The sequence below is a fragment of the Balaenoptera borealis genome, assembly GCF_965194805.1.
Source record: "Balaenoptera borealis genome assembly, chromosome: 20".
NCBI lineage: Eukaryota > Metazoa > Chordata > Mammalia > Artiodactyla > Balaenopteridae > Balaenoptera > Balaenoptera borealis.
Genome location: NC_138879.1, coordinates 36,275,500 through 36,289,692, shown reverse-complemented (window position 1 = coordinate 36,289,692; position 14,193 = coordinate 36,275,500). Strand labels below are relative to the sequence as shown.

The following is a 14,193-nucleotide window of genomic DNA, read 5'->3' as shown; positions in this document are numbered from 1 at the left end:
CTTTGTTTTAAAGTCTATTTTATCTGATATGAGTATTGCTACTCCAGCTTTCTTTTGATTTCCATTTGCATGGAATATCTTTTTCCATCCCCTCACTTTCAGTCTGTATGTGTCCCTAGGTCTGAAGTGGGTCTCTTGTAGACAGCACATATATAGGTCTTGTTTTTGTATCCATTCAGCAAGCCTGTGTCTTTTGGTTGGAGCATTTAATCCATTCACGTTTAAGGTAATAATCGATATGTATGTTCTTATTACCATTTTCTTAATTGTTTTGGGTTTGTTTTTGTAGGTCCTTTTCTTCTCTTGTGTTTCCCACTTAGAGAAGTTCCTTTAGCATTTGTTGCAGAGCTGGTTTGGTGGTGCTGAATTCTCTTAGCTCTTGCTTGTCTGTAAAGCTTTTGATTTCTCCATCGAATCTGAATTAGATCCTTGCTGGGTAGAGTAATCTTGGTTGTGGGTTCTTCCCTTTCATCACTTTAAGTATATCATGCCACTCCCTTCTGGCTTGTAGAGTTTCTGCTGAGAAATAAGCTATTAACCTTATGGTAGTTCCCTTGTATGTTATTTGTCGTTTATCCCTTGCTGCTTTCATTAATTTTTCTTTGTCTTTAATTTTTGCCAATTTGATTACTGTGTGTCTTGGTGTGTTTCTCCTTGGGTTTGTCCTGTATGTGACTCTCTGCGCATCCTGGACTTGGGTGGCTGTTTCCTTTCCCATGTTAGGGAAGTTTTCGACTATTATCTCTTCAAATATTTTCTCGGTTCCTTTCTCTCTCTCTCTCCTTCTGGGGCCCCTATAATGTGAATGTTTTTGCATTTAATGTTGTCCCAGAGGTCTCTTAGGCTGTCTTCATTTCTTTTCATTCTTGTTTCTTTATTCTGTTCCGTGGCAGTGAATTCCACCATTATGTCTTCCAGGTCACTTAATCCGTTCTTCTGCCTCAGTTATTCTGCTATTGATTCCTTCTAGTGTGTTTTTCATTTCAGTTATTGTATTGTTCATCTCTGTTTGTTTGTTCTTTAATTCTTCTAGGTCTTTGTTAAACATTTCTTGCATCTTCTCAATCTTTGCCTCCATTCTTTTTCCGAGGTCCTGGATCATCTTCACTATCATTATTCTGAATTCTTTTTCTGGAAGGTTGCCTATCTCCACTTCATTTAGTTGTTTTTCTGGGGGTTTATCTTGTTCCTTCATCTGGTACCTAGCCCTCTGCCTTTTCATTTTGTCTATCTGTCTGTGAATGTGGTTTTCCTTCCACAGGCTGCAGGATTGTAGTTCTTCTTGTTTCTGCTGTCTGCCCTGTGGTGGATGAGGCTATCTAGGAGGTTTGTGCAAGTTTCCTGATGGGAGGGACTGGTGGTGGGTAGAGCTGGCTGTTGCTCTGGTAGGCCGAGCTCAGTAAAACTTTAATCCGCTTGTCTGCTGATGGGTGGGGCTGGGTCCCCTCCCTGTTGGTTGTTTGACCTGAGGCGACCCAACACTGTAGCCTACCTGGGCTCTTTGGTGGGGCTAATGGCGGACTCTGAGAGGGCTCACGCCAAGGAGTACTTCCCAGAACATCTGCTGCCAGTGTCCTTGTCCTCACGGTGAGACAGAGCCACCCCCCGCCTCTGCAGGAGACCCTCCAACACTAGCAGGTATGTCTGGTTCAGTCTCCCCTGGGGTCACTGCTCCTTCCCCTGGGTCCCGATGCGCACACTACTTTGTGTGTGCCCTCCAAGAATGGAGTCTCTGTTTCCCCCAGTCCTGTCAAAGTCCTGCAATCAAATCCCTCTAACCTTCAAAGTCTGATTCTCTAGGAATTCCTCCTCCCATCGCCGGACCCCCAGGTTCGGAAGCCTGACGTGGGGCTCAGAACTTTCACTCCAGTGGGTGGACTTCTGTGGTATAAGTGTTCTCCAGTTTGTGAGTCACCCACCCAGCAGTTATGGGATTTGATTTTATTGTGATTGCACCCCTCCTACCATCTCACTGTGGCTTCTCCTTTGTCTTTGGATATGGGGTATCTTTTTTGGTGAGTTCCAGTGTCTTCCTGTCGATGATTGTTCAGCAGTTAGTTGTGATTCTGGTGTTCTCGCAAGAGGGAGTGAGAGCACATCCTTCTACTCCGCCATCTTGAACCATCTCCTACAGTAGCATTTTGAGGTGTCCCTCTGTCCTTTATTTGGGGGGAAGTACCCGTTTTGGTTTTTGTTTTTAAATTGTAAATGTTCTTAACCTTTACTCTTATTTTTAATGACCTTGAGGTCTTTTTAGTCAGTGGATTCCCCATAATGGCATAGGGATATTTGAATCATAGTACATTTTGGATCTTGAGTATTTTTTTGGCTTTTCTTATGCTGTCAGGTTATGTATAAAAGCAATTAGGAGTGCTGCCCTTGTTTTAGATGAATTGAGAATTGGTTGAGACCCTTTTACATTGGTGGAATTGGAGTTCACTGTGTCAGCAAGACTATTTTTGGTTGTTATAGCTATAGGAAATTTTGAAGGTATTTCTTTATGCTTGCACAAAAATTTTGTAGGGAAAATTATTTGAACTTAATTGGTATATTATCTTCTCATATATTTTAGAAACCCAAGCCATTTGTACCATATTCTGATTTCTGATTCCATATTAAGAATAAAGTCTATCTCTTGAAAAGCAAAAAAAGTAAGCTTCTAAAGAAATGATTTGTAACTGCCCTCCTGGCATAAAATTCTCTATTTTTATAATTAAAGTTGATAACAGGTTTCATGAAAAAAACAAACTTGTAGGTAGCTAAAGGATGTACTCAAAAGCAGTTCTCCTATGATGAAGAAAATCATGTCCTGTCTGTTTTGTTGGGCTCCAGCTCACCTCAAGTATTGTTGTTTGTGAATTTAAAAATAGTAAGAAATATGCAGCATATACAAATTCACACAGTCCATTGAGGAAAACCTCTGGGGTTCAATTAACAAGTATCTGCCTGGCATTCCCTCTAGGGGTAGACATCCACCTTGTTGTGTGAATCAGAACTTTATTCCTTTTTACTGCTGAATAGTATTTCACTGTATGGATGTATACAATTTATTCATTTACCATTGAAGGACATTTGGGTTATTTCTAGTTTAGGGTGATTATGAACCTTATAAACATTTGTGTGTAGATTTTTGTGTGAACATAAGTTGTCATTCTCTAGGGTAATGTTTGCCTTGGAGTGGGATTGCTGGGTATGTAATAAAGAATTTGGCCTTTGTCCCTGGTTCCTGGGACATAGCCTCTTAAGTCCTTGGAATTTCCTGAGCGATAGGAGTGTCTTTGTTACTTATGGTGGATCCTGATAGCTTAGTTAATGAGATGACTCAGGATAAGGACTGGCTGTGCCAGAAAGACTAACCATGTGATTAGAGGATTGGGCCACTGAGTCACATGTTATCAGCCTGAATAGTTTAGACTCATTGCCAGTGAGTCAGTCATGCTTATGTAATGAAACCCCAGTAGAAACTCTGGACATTGAAGCTCAGCTGAGCTTCCCTGGTTGGCTGTACTCTGTCATAAATTGATGTTTTGGGAGGGTAACATGCTCTGATCACAAGGAAGCTTCACACTGGGACCCTCCTCTACCTCACCCTATGTGTCTCTCCTTTTGCCAGGTTCTGATTGGTATCCTTTTGCTATAATAAAACTGGAATTGTAAGTATTTTCCTGAGTTTTGTGAGTTGTTCTAGTGAGTAATCACACCTAGGGGAGGGTTGGTGGGGGAACCCCAAACTTGCAGCTGGTATCTGAAGTGAGAGCAGTCTTGTGGAGGACTTTGCCTTTAACCTGTGAAGTTTAGCCTAACTCCGGGTACTTGGTGTCAGAACTCATTGCACTGAGTCATGCGGTAGGTATATGCTTAACTTTATAAGAAACTGCCAAACTTCCAGAAGGCACTGCCATTGCATTCCCACCAGCAACATATGAGGGTTTCCAATTATGCATATGTTAGACTGATATTGTTCCATAGCTCTTATATGTTCTGTTCTGGATTCATTTTGCTTTTGTTTTTCATTCATTCTTTTTCTTGTGTTTCAGTTAAGGTAATTTTTATCGACTTATCTTTAAATTTACTGATTCTCTTCTCAGCAATGGTAGATCAACTGATCAGCCCATCAAAGGCATTCATCATCTTTGTTACAGTATTTTTCATTTCTGGTATTTCTATTTATTATAGTTTCTGTTTCTTTGTTGAAATCACCCACATGATCTTGCATGTTGCCCACCATTTCCACAACATATTAACCATAGTTATTTTAAATTCTGTAAGCTCCAAAATCCTTGTCATATCAGATTCTGGTTCTGATGGTTACTTCACTCTGTGTTTGGCTTTTTTGTTTTTGTTTGTTTATTTTTCTGGAGTTCAGGTTGTTTTGTTTTTTTTTTTAATTTTTATTAGAGTATAGTTGATTTACAATGTTATGTTAGTTTCAGGTGTACAGCAAAGTGAATCAGTTATACATATACATATATTAACTCTTTTTAAGATTCTTTTCCTATATAGGTCATTACAGAGTATTGAGTAGAGTTCCCTGTGCTATACAGTAGGTCCTTAATTAGTTATCTATTTTATATATTGTAGTGTGTATATATCAATCCCAATCTCCCAATTTATCCCTCCCTGCCCCCTTCCCCACTGGTAACTAATTAAGGACCTACTGTATAGGTATTTACAAACATAAATTTGTTTCTTTATTTACAAACATAAATTTGTTTTTTACATCTGCAACTCTATTTCTGTTTTGTAAGTAAGTTCATTTGTACCATTTTTTTAGATTCCACATATAAGTGATATCATATGATATTTGTCTTTCTCTGACTTACTTCACTCAGTATGACAATCTCTAGGTCCATTCATGTTGCTACAAATGGCATTATTTTGTTCTTTTTTATGGCTAAATAATATTCCATTGTATATATGTACCACATCTTCTTTATCCACTCCTCTGTTGATGGACATTTAGATGGCTCCCATGTCTTGGCTATTGTAAATCGTGCTGCCGTGAACATTGGGGTGCATGTATCTTTTCGAATTATGGTTTTCTCCAGATATATGCCCAGGAATGGGATTGCTGGATCATATGGTAGCTCTATTTTTAGGTTTTTAAGAAACCTCCATACTGTTCTCCATAGTGGTTGTACCAGTTTACATTCCCACCAAGCTCAAATTTAATTGGCTCAAGTTACAAAGGTCCCCAAGGAGGGCCTGGGAGGGGAGGCCACCTGGAGAGAACCTGGGAGAGGCAGGTTCCCTGCCAGTACCCACAACCCCGGTTACTTCACTCTTTTTTTTTTTTTTTAAATAGTTTTTTAAATTTATTTATTTATTTTTGGTTGCGTTGTGTCTTCGTTTCTGTGTGAGGGCTTTCTCTAGTTGCGGCGAGCGGGGGCCACTCTTCATCGCGGTGCGCGGGCCTCTCACTGTCGCAGCCTCTCTTGTTGCGGAGCACAGGCTCCAGATGCGCAGGCTCAGTAGTTGTGGCTCACGGGCCTAGCTGCTCCGCGGCATGTGGGATCTTCCCAAACCAGGGCTTGAACCCGTGTCCCCTGCATTGGCAGGCAGATTCTCAACCACTGTGCCACCAGGGAAGCCCTACTTCACTCTTACGAATATATTTTTTCTTGTTTTCAGATGCATCTGTGTATTTTGTTGAAAACACATTTTGTGTAGGACAGTAGATTGATGAATGGGTTTTCTGCCTAAAAATGGGCAGGCCTTTCCTGCTGCTTAGACCTTTACTGCAGAATTTGAATTAATCTAGTTAGGAGTTGTGTTTGGTTTGAGGTTCATGGTTGCTGTGATTAACCTTAGTGGCTTCGAGTTCCTATAGCAATACCTTGCATTCCTGATTGGGGATGGATTACCAGAGCAGTGTCTCTTCTGACCTTGAGTTTAGGGCTTCCCTTTGTACTGTGCCTCAGAAAGTTGTTAAGTCTCTGCATGCTGTTGTTGCTTTCCTGTCCTTCTCCCAGAAGTGTTCTGTTATTTGAAGCGTGACTGGAGGCAGGGGAGGGACTGACATTCTCGGATTAAGGGGAAGCTTTAGGCACTGTGTGTTTCAGTTTACTGTGTCTTGATTCACTTGCCCCTCCACAGCTAGTTGTAGGCCCGGTGATATTCCTGCCTCCCCCAGAGTAGGGTTTTTCTTCCCTGTTCCCTTTCATCAGCTGCAGTGACTTTTCACAGGTACCCTAAGGGTGGCAGCATTTGTGGCCCTTTTCCCCCATAGAATAACATTTATGTAGGAGAGATGGGAGAAAGGGTCTGATAGTTTCTTGACTCTCCCACATCCCACTGCTGGGTCTGCACCACAGTTGACCCTTAGGGCTGTTTCTAATCTTTTCTTTGAGCACCTGGTAGAGTTTGCAAGAGAGCGCAGACTCCACTAATTTCTGCAGCTGCCAGGACTTCCCACTGTCCTGCCAGCACCAGTTCATCACTAACTCATGCTAAACAGTTTTTTCCAGTGTCTGCTTATAGCTGCCCTATGTAAACTAGTGCTGATGGCTCGTCTTTCCCGGCAGGTGCCTGCCCCTCTTTAGATTTGGGCCAGTTGCAACCTCAGCTCCCTGATGGGTTTGAAAAAAGTCATAATTTGAAGTTAATCTGGACTTTTTTTTTTTTTTTTTCTTTTGTAAGGGTGGAAGCAATATTCCCTTTAGCTCTACATTTCAGAATTGGAAGCTGGAAGTACTGTGGTTTTCAAAATATATATAATTATATTTTTTGAATTAAAAAGTAAGTGTAATTAATTTCACATTCACAATTCAGAAAGTAATGAGCCATTCTTAGTTTTCTATCCAAAAGAATTTTTTATTTTTCTTTTAATTATAAAGGTGATAAGATTATAGAAAATTTGGGAAGTACAAAACTGAAAGAGCCATGTGTGTGTTTGTGTTCCTTTTAGTCTTTTCATAGTGATATTTTTAGATTTCCCCTCATTTATCGCTAGTTCCCACATTAACCCATACATGGCTTCATAGTCTTACGGGAAGTTTCATAGAAGTTTTAAAATTCTGTCTAGGGAGGGTTAAGAGCAAATGGTGACATCCGTCATTGTATAGTTTGGGACATAAATTATATGGTCTGCTCTGTTTCTAAAAACCTTTTTCTCCACTTGGCACATTTATGTGTTTTTTCCTATTAGAGAGTCTTCTCTTCCATTCCTGCAGAGCCTCTGCCCAGCCAGAGCCCTTGCCTGAGTCCTGCAGGGCAGCTAAGTCTGTCTCCTTATGTGCATTTAGGAAAGCCTACTCCATAGGCCTCCCTGCTATTCAGTTTCATTTGATCCCATAGCAACTCTTATTTGGCTTAATTGCCCACCCTGAATGCCCTAGCTCCAGGATCTCCCAGTGTAACAACTGGCAGGGACAACTTTTTCATCTTTGGTTAAATTCCAGTTACTCATTTGAAAGATGGTTTCTCCAAATACATATAATTCCTGACATATTTCACATTTATTTTTTCCCTAGTCCTAAAGCAGGATAAGAAAAATCAGAACCTGTGTGTGAGGGCCCCTGCTTGCACCATGAAGCAGGGCACATCTCATCTGGAGGTTTCATGACTGGGGGTCTTAGACTCAGCATAAGAGGGATGCTAAACTCAGCTGCTCAGGACGAGAGCACTTTTCTCCTGATCACCACTTAACAGTTTTGAGTCTGAGAGGAATTAGATTTGTTTGAAATATAAATTAAAAAGGCTCTTCTATGAGATTATTCCTTGGCCAAGCAGAAGTAGGTTTTCCTAAAGTGCAATAGAAGAGTGTTCTTTACTAATTGCTGTTAAAATGACAGAGGACAAACTTGTAATGGAAAAAGGAAATGAACAATTAAACACCTTATTTCAGGCAATCATACTGGATAATTTGGTAATTTAGATAAATTTCTATTAAATTCAAATGAGTTCAGTATACTTAGTGGTTTGCTTAATATCTTGCTGTGTGCTGCTTCAGAAAGAGATGTTCCTTTTGAACTAAGAATACTAATAGGGGATTTTTTTCAAGTATAAATAATACTTATCAAAATATTGCTTTTCTTTCATTCCCTGCTTTAGCAAACTCTTGCAAATACATGATTCTTGAAGACCTTCACTTTGTTTTCTCAATTATTCTTTCTTTGGGTTCTATATAAAGTCATACTAAGTACTTGAATGAATTTAATGTAATTAGGAGTTTAAGGTTGTTATAACTATGGTGGGGAGAGGAGTGTAAGAATGCAGTGTATTGATTAGGTTTACTTATTTTTCAGGTTTAATGCCATTCCCTTAGATGGAGATGTCTTGTTTTATCAGCTTTATTTGTCCCCCACATTGTCCTTTCTTTCTCTTTTTATCTCCTGTTACTCTTCCTAACAGACTTTCAGCCACAATTCACCTGATTATTTCCTTTCTTCCAGTTTGAAACGAAAAGGGGAAAGACTTAAGGGAGAGGGAAGAACTTGGGCTGGACGCAGAGTTTGAAGAATAAAGTAGTTGGGAGATTGGAGGAGTCAGCACTTAGCCATTGGCAGGTCCTGTTCCTCATTCATCATCTATTTTAGGATAACCCCCTGCCCCCAACATTAAACTGATGGGGGCAATGTGTAAGATGAGATATATCTCTTCTGGTTTTTCTGGGGAGGGAATAACAGTTGTAGCAGCACTTAGCAAACTTTCTTTTTAAAATGTTCCCACTTTAAAGTTTAGAAAACTGCCACCTCAGGATTTTAATTTCAGTTCTGAGGGAATCAACCTAAATCCCAGCACTAAATAACCTTCCTTTGAATAAAAAGACAATTGCCTAGTGGTTTTAAGTTGCTGGGTTTTATTAAGATATTGGCAAAATGTGAACATACTTCTTACCTGAATGAACAGTTTTAATAAAATATGAAGGATCACTCATGATTACAACTGAACTCAAAAGTGAGCTGTAGAGAAGATTTATAAATTGATAAATTTGCTTGGTAAGAAATGATTCACTTCATTTGCTCCACTCCATAGAGAATTCTTTGCAGAGAAATGTCATGAACAAGAGAACAAAGCCTGTCTCTCACCAAAGAGCACCTAGAGTAAGAGGTAACACTGACGTGTCTGTACATTATCTCATGCATCAAAGTTTATCAGAGTATTTTCCTTTTCCAGAACAACTGCTGTGTCAGTCTGGAGCTCCCTATCTTATTTCATATTTTCTAATTAGTATAATATAAAGTCTTTAAAACAGAAGATAAAATGCTGCTAGAGGAAGTAACAATAATTATTTTTCAACACAGTACCATTTCTGGGAAATAGTCGTAACACTGGCAGTATCTTGTTTTGGAAAAAAAGCATTTAAGCTATTCACGGGTCAGAACAGAAGAGTGGGTATTTGTCCTTTAACGTCATGTGATTTTAAAAGGTGAAAAGAAGCATGTTCTTTCTTTTTCTAATTTATGATCCAAAGAATAATTCTCCTAAATTATGGTATGACCAAAACTTTTATGGCATTGCTTCGGTGTGAATGATCACTGAGTGAACGAATTATGTTTAAACAAACATTAAAATAATAATTTAGATCACTTTCTTACAAAGCCTCAGCAAGCCTTTGATGGGGAAGGAAGTACTTGAACCACAGCAGTTTTATCTGTAAACACTTAACTTCTTTATGCATCATTTCATCTGCCCGTTGGATGTTGTGCTTCTTACTGGCACAGTGTTCCAACAAAGGAGTATGGTTGTCGTGAAGATGCAGTGTGACACTATACCACCATGTTGACATTGTAGTACCACTATAAATGTGGTCAGAATCAGACTCAGTGTTGACATTGACATTGTTGACATTGTCCTTGGAAAAGGTGTTAACTTTCGAGGATCCTCCTAGTTAAATTAAATGCAACGGTAACTTTATATTAATTCAAGGACAATGGATGGCACTTTTAGGTAAAGAAAAGATATATACATGTATTTCCACCATCCTTTTCAGTACAGACCTAAATGGGATTAATAGCCCCGGTGTTTGGTGCTGTAATGTTGCTTAACCTCAGATATCCCTCAAAAGCACACATCCAGAAAGTGAACAAAGGAAACCTTTAAATTAGGGACTGATTCCCTTTGAAACTCACAGTGAATGTACAAGGAGTTTGTATTGACTTCAGTTAGTGACTTGAAGTCTGTTTCCCTAACCAGTACTGCACTTTCTTTTTTATATTTATTATTTCCTATTCTAACAAACAAAACCTTAGCAAGCAAACAAGTTGATGCAGATCATGTTAAACTGTAAAAGGGATACTGCCATCTTAAGGATTGAATGTAGAACTTCCACCATCACTAAATCACACAATGAATAAAAGTACAAAACACATAATTCACAGACTGTACCTCAGCATTAACGGTTAATATATATTATATACTTTTATATCTGTCTAATATTTTTACAATCACCAGATACACCATCATTAAATACAAGTTACAGAAATGTGTAGATACCATTAGTAAGAGGGGGGACTTATTGCTTACGTCAGCAAGCAGCAGATGAGGGCACAGGATTTGAACTGAAGGGAACTACTTCCTATCACCAGTGGCATTAAGATATAATACTGCATTTCACAAAGCACTGCTTTTTATCTAGTTTATAGAACCAAGAGCAGTACATATCAGACCAATAACCACTACTTTAATATGTATTATAGAATTTTAAAGGACTTACCTTACAAGTGGTACCTAACTATTCTATAAATATGCATGTCGTGAACAAATGAATAGTAGTTGCTATTTTTTACAATATTGGCTTATAACGTGACCACACTAGAACTACTTTGCTTTATTTTCTAGAGGGCTACTGGTATCAGAAATGGAGTTAACACTGCTTATGTAGTTACACCTACAAAATTCAGACCCTTAAAGATGTGGTCTCTTAGTCCCAATTTCATCCAACCATTTTTCCCCACTGAAAAAACCTGTCACTTGTACCTTATTTCCTTTCACCTTCTTTATTCTGATCAAAATCATTAGCAATAGACAACTATAGAAAAATCTTAAAAAATTTTTTAACTTAGTGCTTTGGGCTATAATATATACCACTGTTCTGCTGCCTGTTTTCTTGTTTCCTTAGATGATAATTTGATTTGAAACTGACACTGCACCTGATGGATTGTTAACAAGATCTAGGCTTCCAAAAATGACAGATGTGAGTGAGGTCCATGTATGGGGGTAAAGCATCAGGATGGTGAAAAGATTCTGGTACTACGGTTGGAGCCATGGGTGCTCCCTCCTTTTCAGCCATGTGTCACAAGACTTGAAAAGAAATGACTTCAAAATAAGGGAAAACAAATACTGAAAATCTCTACTTACATCCAAATTTTAAAAAGTAAAATCTGTAGATTATCAATCTGTTGCTAAAGTGAATCTGTTTTTATTTGTTTGATATAGCTACACTGGCACCCCAAAATATGCTACAGTCCTCTATGTTTTTAAGATCCAGGAATCTTTTAGTCCTCCATTTTGAGTCTGGGGAACATAAAGTAATTAGTATTAGTGTGTTAGTATTATGTTAAAACAGGATTGCTCAGTGCACGTTTCTCAGCAAGAGCATTTAGCACCTCCCAACAGGATGAGGGAGTGAGCCCTGCAGCAGGCAGCTCCTGCACATTGGCGAGGCTGCTCCGTGCTCCACTGGGGGAGGGTAAAATGTCATGTGGAGACACTCACGATTCTCAAAGAATCAGGCTGCTTCACTGAATGAATCTGATTATTAGTTTATCTGCCGCCTCTAGTTGCAGATATGGTTCTGACCTGAAACTGTAGAAATGACAAAAAGCAGACAATTTCAGAATATCAAATGTAAATAAATATTGAAAAGAGAAACATGTACTATTTGGTCTGAAGCTGCCGGACTCAAATTTACAACTAAGCAGACCTTAGCTGCAGTAATCTGCAGTCTCCTTTGCACTTGGCCTCTGGGCTCACTTTAGGCAGTACTTTCAGCCTCTTCCACACCAATTATTTCATTCCCTTGGGGGAAACAATTTTAGAGAAGTTAAAACTAATATTTTTCATTCTCCAACACCACTTTTTATTTGATCGTAGTACATGCCTTTGCTGTCTGAACTTTTTTTTTAAAAAAAGCAGAAAAAAATAGAAATACTATTTGATTTTCTTTTAAAATGGCAACTTGATTCTAGTATATTTGTACCTGAAATCATCTCCATTAAAGAAGTTTTACTCCTGAGATGAAGGTACGGTGAAAAACACATTAGCGTCCTAGGTTAAAACCAATTGACAGCAGTCTTCTAAAAAATAATAATAATTCCGTCAAAAGCACCATAACAGGTTATGAAACTCCCAAATAGCTACAGCCCTAGGAAATACTTTTTAATTCAAACAATTTTCATTGTTGGTCTTCTATGTTACAGGAAAAAATTAGTGAATCTGTTTGACTATATACCACCTCACAAGTCTGAGAATATGACATTTTTACACTAGTTTTCTACTTTCATTGTTACCAGTTTAAACCCATGTGGCTTTTAGCCTTTTACCTACCAAAAAAAGGGGAGGGGCTTTCCCTCATAGTCCCCAGTCTTTTGAGGAACATTCCCCAACTAGATCTTATTCTGCATTGTTTTCCAGAGATATATTAGGCACATCAGAACAGATTTCACCTGCCGTGAGATTTCAACACTGTATCTCCTGACTGAAATAACCAACTCGCAAGCTTCCACTAGTGACGTGAACGGGTCATGGGGTGGGGGTGGTACGTAGGTACAGAGACACGTCACTGGGACCAGGTGTATAAATTTGCTAGTGAAACCGCCAGTACTTTTTTATTAGATTGAAAACACTGTAGTGAGTTTCCTAGAGATCTATTTACATTTAAGAGTTGAGCCATCCATGGCTCATCATAATGAAGCACACAATATTTCAGAAATGTCTACCTTGTTTCTACTCTGATAGTGATGCTTTTATTGGGGGAGAGCTAGCTAGCCTACTTTAAAGAGAAAGTTATTTATTATATTTTAAAGCTCCAGGGAAGAGCTGGGTATGGAATAGCATTACTCTTTTTAAGCTTCCCCATCATGTTTTCACTGTACCCTTTCCAACTATTTTGTCTCCATGGCAGAGAACTTCTTAACATCCTATTTCTCTTCCCACTTCGAATAAGTGAGGACAGGCTAGTGCCTGTTTTGTGGGAAGGCTCTCGAGCAGAGAGAAAAGAATAAAACTTTGGATTAAACCTGAATCCGTGCCGCCTCTTTGAGTAGTGGTAGTGTAAACGAGACAATCTAGAAACTCTCTTTCCCAGGAATTTGAACTGTTCATTTTCCAACCTAGAACAAACAGGAGACAAGCTCTCCATTCTGCATATCTGCTGCCCTGCTGAACCCAAATTAAAAGAAGAGGGAAACTCTCCAGCACCACTCTGTTCAGGCAATGATGATTGAACTGATTTTTTCTCCATTATTAGCTCATTAATAAGATTTGCTTTCTTTGGTGCACCAGGACCAAACATCTCAACTGGTGGCAAAAACTGGGCACTGTGAGGTTTGCTTGCTTCTATTTGTGTGAGATCTAGGTAGCCTGGGTCTTCCAGCACGTTGATTTGGGACCCTGGGCTCAGGCTAGTTCTATCAGTGAATGAATCCACACGCCCATCATAGCCTAGATCGGCTGGTGCTGAGCACTGGTGCTGAGGCCAAGGGCGTTTGCACTCTCCATGATTCTCCTTATCATCCCCACCATCTTCTTGCCCTCCTTGAAAAGAGTTCTCTGTCCAATCTGATTCCTCACTAACATTTACAGCTTTGTTCATGTCCCTCAGGAACACCACAATGACAGTGATGTTATCACTTGACCCAGCATCACGAGCTGATGCCACTAATTTGTGGGCAACCATGCTGCTGTCTCCATTATTCTCCTTCAAGTGGTCAGAAACAACTTTCACTGCCTCATCAGGGTTCACGGTGTCATAGAAGCCATCACAGGCCAGAATGAGGTAGTCTTCAGTTCCGTCCAAAACAGTAGAGGCAGAATCTGCATCCCCACAGATATATGGCTTATGTTCAGCATCTCCTGTGGGAATCAGAAAATAGGTCAGATTTTGGTTTATCTTGCATGTAAAAATGTTTACGGCCAGCTCAAATGTCCTAAGCAGAGAAGGGTCCTCTGTTAAGGGAACAGTATCAGCAAAGATACAGAGGTAACTGTTAGGGAGTAATTTGTAGTTGAATATTGGGTGCTTGGAGGGGC

At 39.4% G+C, this 14,193-nt stretch overlaps 2 protein-coding genes across 13 annotated transcripts in view; one reads left to right on the top strand and one right to left on the bottom strand.

Moving 5' to 3' along the window:
• TRIM37 (tripartite motif containing 37) overlaps positions 1–14,193 on the top strand; it is a 283,770-nt gene that overhangs the window by 123,638 nt on the left and 145,939 nt on the right. The window contains exon 25 of one of the 11 annotated variants that reach the window (XM_082372004.1): positions 8,394–11,256. The exons of 9 other annotated variants lie outside the window; for them this stretch is intronic. In XM_082372004.1, coding sequence (XP_082228130.1) covers positions 8,394–8,457 — 64 coding nt within the window. In that variant the 3' untranslated portion in view covers positions 8,458–11,256. Of the gene's footprint in view, positions 1–7,151; positions 8,366–8,393; positions 11,257–14,193 lie in introns of those variants that run through there. One more of the 11 variants, XM_082372000.1, reaches the window with a different exon arrangement.
• Positions 8,781–14,193, bottom strand: part of PPM1E (protein phosphatase, Mg2+/Mn2+ dependent 1E) — a 205,316-nt gene continuing 199,903 nt past the window's right edge. For both annotated transcript variants that reach the window (XM_082372033.1, XM_082372034.1), the window contains one exon: positions 8,781–14,016. In XM_082372033.1, coding sequence (XP_082228159.1) covers positions 12,956–14,016 — 1,061 coding nt within the window. In that variant the 3' untranslated portion in view covers positions 8,781–12,955. The remainder of the gene's footprint in view (positions 14,017–14,193) is intronic.